We start from the raw sequence: 7,978 nt of genomic DNA, 5'->3' as shown, positions 1-7,978 counted from the left end.
TAAATGTGCGTGAGGGTCACACATGAGCACCTTTATTCTATCTTCCTAGGTATCACCAAGTTTTTTTTTCTCCTTTCCCAGAATTTGGCACATGTAAAACGGAGAAGTACAATAACCCGGAGAAACGAGTTAATTCCGGATGTGGTTCGAAGACCAAACGGGAGCGCAACACGGAGAAGCGCTTTAAGATTTGCGCCAGCACGATAAGCGCCCGCCCACCCGCCCAAAATCCCCTGTTCTGTTCTGACGCCGGAGGCCCAGCTCGTCTCCGAGGCGAATTCGCGCAGCGGACGCCGCGATTCCGATCACCGCCGACGCCGCCGTGCTCGCCGGAGAGCCATGTCTCGGTCCATGAGCCTGAACATGAGGTCGGCCTCGCGCCGCGACCTGCCGTCTCCCCAGAAGGTGAGGGATCCCCCCGCCCCGCCCCGCCTCCCCGTTCCCCGCCCCCCTCTGCTTCCGCCGGCACTCGCGCGCGGCTGCGTCTGTGTTATGCGTGCGTGCATTGGGACGAGATCGTACCGGCGTGTCGAGCGATTCGCGGGTCGGATCTCGGTTTGCAGCGCCACACCTGCGCCGTGGAGGAGTTGCCTCCGGTTGTATAATTTGTTCGAATTAGGGTTCAAGCAGCGATCTCAATGTCTCGGTTACACGAGAGGGTGAAATTAGTTCGGTGGAATCGCTTGGCTGCATAGGGCCGGCTTGTAGGTTAGTTTCTCATCAGTTTTTGTAATTATGCGTTGTGTTTTTCAGACAATTGAAAGGTTTGAGAAGATGGTGGAAGGGGGAAGTTATTACGAGGCCCAACAAATGTACAAATCTACCAGTGCAAGGTATCCGGTTTAACGGAGGCAGCGGTAGCTGGCTCCCTTTGGGCCTTCAGCCTTTCACTACTTAATGTTTCAACCATATTGCACATTCTTGTACTTACATGTTATTAACATATTTCAACAGAAACCAGCCATTACCTTTTCACATTATTTTAATTAGATCAACTATATGAGTTCAGTGTGAGATCATTGGATTAACTATACTCGTTCAGTGTGAGACATCATTGTTGTGCTTAGTTTGTGTGTAACTATGGCAAACTGGCAACAGATGCAACATCTTAAAATAAGCTCATGCCAGGACGTACTTGAAGAAAATCAAAGTAAATCAATGACCAGGATCTTTGCATGTGGATATAATCCTAATATGAATACTAGAGTTATGTTTGAGATGACAATGGCCATTGTTATTCACACAGAATGTGCATGTATGTTTTAGGCTGAGTGCAAAATGAGTATTCCACAGAGTAATCACATAACTGTAGCTTCAGGATACATACTGTGTTAAAAATCAACAAAATTAGTTTCGTGCTTGTGTCTGTTGATCAATGACTGAACATCAAGTTGCTGTTTTGACTTATTTTTTGGTCATTACATGCAGATACATTACTTGTCAAAGGTATTCGGAAGGCTTGGACATCCTTCAGTCAGGAGCTACAATCCAGTTGAAGCATGGACAGGTTAACTCTTTGCCTTATTGGCTTCTGCCGAGTTAAAAGTTGTTGTCCAAAGATGTTTATTAATTCATCTTTTCCTGTATGATATTACCCAACTGCACACATTCCCTTTTCAAATCCAGAGGCTATACAACGAGCAAAAAACAACCTGAAAGCTGTCTTGGTTATTTTAAGGCATGGATTTTCTCCCCCATAGCATTTCTCTGTAGTAATAGGGTAGAGCCATGAGGAACCAATCAATAGTCCCCCCCCTCCCCCTCCTTTTCTTTTTTGCTGCTCGATGTGTGTGTGTGCTAGGTTACTATTCTAGTATGTTGTACTTGTAGTCTATAAAATATTTAAATTAACTAATGTACTACTTTAAATATTTCTTTTCTTTCTTATTGGTCAAAGAGCTAGACTTTACTTTAGTGGTTACCAATTTCAGATAACTTGCGGTGCTGAACTCGCTGTGCTGTTCGTGGACACTCTTGTCAAAGGACAATTTCCTTATAATGAAGAAACTTTTGGTAAGTTTATTGTTTTACATTTGATTTTTGGGACATATTTGCAGTGCATTTTTTGTAATCCTCCTATCGCGTCAATAGTGTCACTAGTTTGCATTCAGAAAATAATATTTCTTCCTTTTTGTGTCTCTACTAAATCAGCCGAGTGAAGCATTCTCTCTCTTTTTCTTTTGTATTTTTTAAATGCTGTCATGTTGTAAACTTTGGCATTAGATGTCACTTCAGTGATGGTAATTCTATTGCATCAACTACAGATCGTGTCAGAAAGATATACGAGGCTTTCCCCAGGATAAATATGCCACATTTCCTTGGAGATGATTATGACGATGATGGGCAGAAATTATCCGAAGCTATTTCTGCTGCAAAAGTGCGTTCTGAAGGTTGTTCATCATTTCTAAGAGCAGCTCTCAGGTAAGGTATATTGATTTCAATAAATCCAAGTAAATCACAAGTGCTGTCCTTCCAAGCATGAAACTTCATCCAAACCAGTAGTGTTAATCAGTGGAAATATATCCAGTAGTCTAATACCTCAAATTGTTGAACAGTACGGATAACTTGACCTGCAGTTATGAATTCTAGTTTTGAGCATTAGTGATTAATGGGCTTAACATGATAGGAGCATGCATCGTTCTGAACATCTGGTTCCTTTCGATTTCCTCTCAGCGCATCCAAAACTCTGGATGCCGATTGCCATGAGACATATTTATTTTGTTTACTATGTTACCAGGGGAGGTGTTTTTCTTCTCCCTTTTCTGGCTGTTATGCACTAATAATGTATCATCCTGCTATTAAGGTGGTCTGCTGAGTTTGGGACATCAAGAAACGGATCTCCTGATCTGCATGTTATGTTGGGTGAATACATTTATTCGGAATCTCCAGAAACGGTACTGCCATGATTCTGTGTCTTACTGTGAATATCTTCTGCTCTTTACATTCCTCAATCGCAAAATTTGAGTAATTTGCATGTCAACCAAGTCATGCCTAGGAAAGATCGTATTAATCCTCTTCACTAGGCCATTTATTTGCTCTTAGATGATGTATGTTCCTCTAGTCCTAGATGGTGCAAGGCTATCTCCAAATTGTAGGATGGCATGCATGCAGTAAATTGATATCTAGAAAGCAAGTGAAAGAGCATTGTAGAGCTACGATTTTTATTTGTCATCGATGCTGTTAATATTTTTACTACTTCGGTAATTATGCTTACAGTTTAACCTGGAGTGACCTTGACTGCAGGACATGACTAAAGTATCAAGTCATTTTGTGCGCGGTAACGATCCTAAAAAATTTGCTTCTATGCTGGTAAACTTTATGGGCAAGGTAATTATTGTTCTAAACAGTAGGTATTACAAATGATGCTTGGTAATTACTGAATTCTGTTTGAATGATATATATTTGTTTCTTTGAGAGAGAGCAAAAGTTTACCCTACCAAAATATCTCCAATGTCTTTCACATACATAGTGATTTTATTACTTCTTATGTACAATAAGGTCACTTTCAAGCTATCGCCTGAGTTTTTTATCCACGTCATTCTCCAAAACCGTTTAACTTGAATCCTCTTTTTCCAATACCATGAATATATCCCCTGGTTCGTTTTACATGTTTTTTTGACTGTTGCAGCATCTATGTGAAATAGTTCATTTCATTGTCGTTCACATGGATGCCATGTGTGTGGGGGCCCATCTATCGGTCTCCAAGGTCACCCACCCTCTGTTTAGATTGCTAAGGAGAAATACAAGTGAATCTGTCAGAGAGATGTTGTAACTGCACAACTTTTTTAGGGCCAGTTCTGTTGCTAGCTTCTAGAATAAGCTGCCCCCTAACCAGCTTATTCTAGAAGCCTAACCAAATTTATTTTTTTAGAAACCTATTAATTAAGACTTGATTAGTAGGCTTCTAAAAATATATTTTTGGTTGGCCTTCTAGAATAAGCTGGGTAGGGGGCAGCTTATTCTAGAAGCCCAAAAAAGGCCACCAAAAGAACTGGCCCTTAATGTTTTACCTGCTTGCTGGTTTCCATGTTGGCGTCCATCTAAGCATGAAACGGAGGTCAAAGCAACCGAACCAACAAATGGGGTTTACATGACATAGAAAGATATAGGATGCAAATTAAACACTTTTGGAGAATCGGTTTGAAAATCAGACTGAGGATTGAAAAACTGATGGTTTCCTTAATGCTGCTTAGTGTAATTAGCAATTGCTCGATATGATTAGTAAATCCATGTTGTCCACAACAATTTGCTTTGTACAATGGGTTTACTAATGTATAGGTCATCCTTTGTCAAAATATGAAAATATGGAAACAGAACACAAGCACAAGCTTGTTAAATCACTGTCTTATACCCCAATCTGTTTGTGGGTTGGATCTGTGTTCATTATTCATGCCCAACTTTTGTTAGGTGTTAAATGGATTCATATATGCTCTTGACATTGTGTAATATAGAATCATATTGATCTTTTTTCTTCCTTTCTGTACAGTGCTACCCTGGTGAAGATGATACTGCAATTGCACGCAGTGTCCTAATGTAAGATTTCATTCCTTTCTTTCTTGTTTGCTCTGGTGATGTTATGTGCTAAGGACTAATGTAGGGTAGAATAGTTGGGATAGAGGAGAAGCAATTGGTAGATGAAACAAGAGGAAGGGTGAAACAATTGAGGTAGCGGTTAGTAGATGGAGATGTGCGAGAGAGGTTTAGTTTAATGTTTGCTTATAATTGAAAAAAGGGATGCAGCAGCCCTTATATAGATGGGTCTCGCCCAAGCAATTTGTAACGTCCCTTCCAAAAAAATGTCAACGAATCTATAGATCAATACAAATACCAAGCTAGTAATATCTTCAGTTTGCCTACAAGATAATCTTTCTCTTTATTTGGAACCATGACCCATAGTCATGACATGAGAGATCATCCCTTGTAAGTTGTATGAGAGGAAAGTCTGATACCATTGAAAAGGGGCGCACTTCGCACTGTAGAAACCGATGTGAAGGAATTGTGTAGTGTTTGTTTCATTTACAGCGATAGATACACGTCAGTTAGCAGTGTGCTAGGGATGCGTGCAACATGATATACTGCCTCAACACAATATCCTCCATGTGATCACACTGAAATGCATACAGAAGAACACTTTAAGACTGTAAATTAAATATCGTCTCATTGTTGGGATAGAATTTTACTGGGATTTTGGGGATGGAGATGCCGGGTTTTCTAATATGTTGTTCTTTCTTAAAGGTATCTATCACTAGGGAATCTCAGAGACGCAAATTTACTTATGGATGGGATGAAGGAGCAGCTAAAATCTGCTGACTTGGAACTTCCAAAAACAGATTTAATTGAGTTTATCAAGTATCTTCTTCAAACGTGAGTCTCTCATATTCTTTGGCTTGCATTGTATTTCGGGTGTCCTTTCCATGTATGCATATTTGTTCGAGAGAAGTGCATATTACACCCCTCAACTCTAGCCCTAATCTAATATACACCCCCCAACTCCAATACCATCTAGTTTACACCCTTCAACTCTGAAAACCGTCCAGAATTCAACCCTCCCCTCCTCGTTGACCGGTTTTGACCCAGTTGACCAGTTTTGACCTGTTGACTGGGTGAACAGTAACTAGTTTTTTTAAAAAAATTCAACGAGTGAACAGTAAATTCAGAAAAAATACAATACAAATTCAAAAAATAATTTTAATTTTAAAAATTTATTTTTTTGTTCATGTGAACAGTAATTCCGAAAAATAAAATAAAATAAATTTTCTGAATTATTTTTGCATGGACGATGTTTGAGTGCGTGATGTTCGTTCCAATTTTTAGTTTGTTCGGACATCTGAGTAGTTCTCAGCAAAAAAGACAAATGTGATGTTTGTGAAATAGTTAACTGTTCGTGTACAATTCGGGCCGATATTTTTTGTTAAGATACCACTCAAATGTTCAAACAAGTTGAATATTGGCACGAACATCACCCACTAAAAAATCGTCCATGCAAAAAGATTTCAGACCTTTTTGAAAAAAAATTAGTAATTTTTTGAATTTACTATTCACCCGATAAGAAATTGGAATTGTTTGTTGAATTTTATTTCCAACTTTTTTTCTTCTGAATTACTGTTCACTTGTTGAAAAAACGTTTTTTTATTTTAGTTACTGTTCATCCAGTCAACAGGTCAAAACTGGTCAACTGGGTCAAAACCGGTCAACGAGGAGGGGAGGGTTGAATTCTGGCCGGTTTTGAGAGTTAGGGGGTGTAAACTAGATGGTATTAGAGTTGGGGGGTGTATATTAGACTAGGGCTAGAGTTGAGGGGTGTAATATGCACTTCTCTCTATTTGTTCCACGATGTTCCCATACACCACATGCAAATTTTGTGAAATAATGCTGCAGTTTGCATGATAGTTCTCAGACGTCAGCTACACATGTTTTTATAGTTCTATCGCTAGAAAGATAAATTTACTGCCTGTAGGTGTTACGAATGCTCCTGCCTTACCAATATATTCAAATGCCCATGTTAGAAATGACTGATATCATATTTTGACAGTTTCTCATGTACTTGATTTGTAACCATATGTAAATCAAGATCGACTTTCTTTTCCTATCTTATACATGAAATAACAAGCTATTTTATCATTCTTTTCTTTTGTTATGGCCTTATGGGCACTACTAACTAGATGTTGTTTACAGGCTTGAAAGAGATGCTTACCCTCTTTTTAGGACACTTCGACAAAAGTACAGGACAAGTACAGATCGAGACAGTGTATTTGAGGAGGTATGGCCCACTATTGAAATTTTGTAGCTCTATAACAGGAGTCCTATTTATCAAAAAATTATATATATTGTTACGAAACAATGTGAATCCGTGAAAGATGTTTTTAGATAATTTGGAAATCGCTGTGAGACATGTTCAACATAACATGATCTCCACTCTGGAAATCGATGAATTGCTCACAAAGGACCACTTGTTAATAAAAAAGGGCGGGAAACCCCATGTTGTGTTGTTGCTTAATGTTGGAGACCACCTGTTCTTACGAAAATAAGGAATGCAAACAGAAATAGACCTCATGATGTTACACTTCCTCATCGTTTTATGGTGTACGCTTTGCAGTTATTGGATGAAATAGCTGCAAAATTTTATGGTGTACGGCAACAGAATCCTCTGGAGGGACTTTTTGGTGAAATGTTCAAGGTAAACACTTTCTTTTATGGACTTCATGGTGGTCGCTATATTGAATTGCTTCCTTTTAAAGTCTGCCAAATTAGCTGGGTTTTGCTCTAACCAGTTCCATGTGCTATTTTATTTATATTTATATAGATACACTTCCTCATCACTGCTCATATTCTATATTTGTGCAGGTGTAATTGACGAGAAACGAACTTGATCATCATGTCCTTGCCTTCAATGCAATGATTGGTTTTCAGCTAAAAAAAGGCATCCATTGACCAAAATAATACATTTGTGGGAGATCAACAGTGGGTCACCCAGGAAAAACGCACAGGAAGTGCTTTGTTGGAGCTTCCTCAGTCATAGTCAACGGAGTTAGTACATTTGACATCAAACTACATGAAGATGCGCCGCTGATCTGTTGTAAAATTGTTCTATTGGTTTTGATGTTTTTCTTTTCTTCTCCTAAAGGGTTTTGATGCTTTCCAGCAGTGTAACAGATATTGTAAGATGATATGGCATTTTGTTTTGTTTTTTTCCTCATTCCGTGCTAAATTTGTTTTGATGGTTTAAGCAAAGATATCAGGTGCTATAATTCCACTTTTCGAAAACCATGACAGTCCTGCATTAAACCTGTTTATTTTCTTTCAATCAGTTGGGTTTGCAAACATGAGGTATACAAGCTTTGTTTGTTGACTGCATATCCTCGGAAATTCAGAAAAAAAGGAGAACACCGAGAATTTTAAAAATTGAGCATAATGAATGACTACATTAGAGCACCTTCAGTAGATGTAAAAATAATAGAGTTTTACATCTCCAAGGCAC

The 7,978-nt window shown here is 38.9% G+C and overlaps 1 protein-coding gene across 1 annotated transcript; it reads left to right on the top strand.

Annotated features, from left to right (window-relative positions):
• The first annotated feature begins 219 nt into the window (after positions 1 to 219).
• On the top strand, positions 220 to 7,764 carry LOC109786515 (protein GET4). Its single transcript, XM_020345091.3, has 12 exons — positions 220 to 405; positions 754 to 833; positions 1,429 to 1,507; positions 1,932 to 2,013; positions 2,265 to 2,421; positions 2,804 to 2,894; positions 3,244 to 3,327; positions 4,487 to 4,533; positions 5,236 to 5,364; positions 6,676 to 6,760; positions 7,097 to 7,177; positions 7,345 to 7,764. Exons 1-12 carry the CDS (start codon positions 340 to 342, stop codon positions 7,348 to 7,350), a joined length of 987 nt encoding a protein of 328 aa, XP_020200680.1. The 5' UTR covers positions 220 to 339; the 3' UTR covers positions 7,351 to 7,764.
• Positions 7,765 to 7,978: the final 214 nt, after the last annotated feature.

This window comes from Aegilops tauschii, chromosome 3, assembly GCF_002575655.3.
Source record: "Aegilops tauschii subsp. strangulata cultivar AL8/78 chromosome 3, Aet v6.0, whole genome shotgun sequence".
Lineage (NCBI taxonomy): Eukaryota > Viridiplantae > Streptophyta > Magnoliopsida > Poales > Poaceae > Aegilops > Aegilops tauschii.
This window is presented reverse-complemented; position numbering and strand designations above follow the sequence as displayed.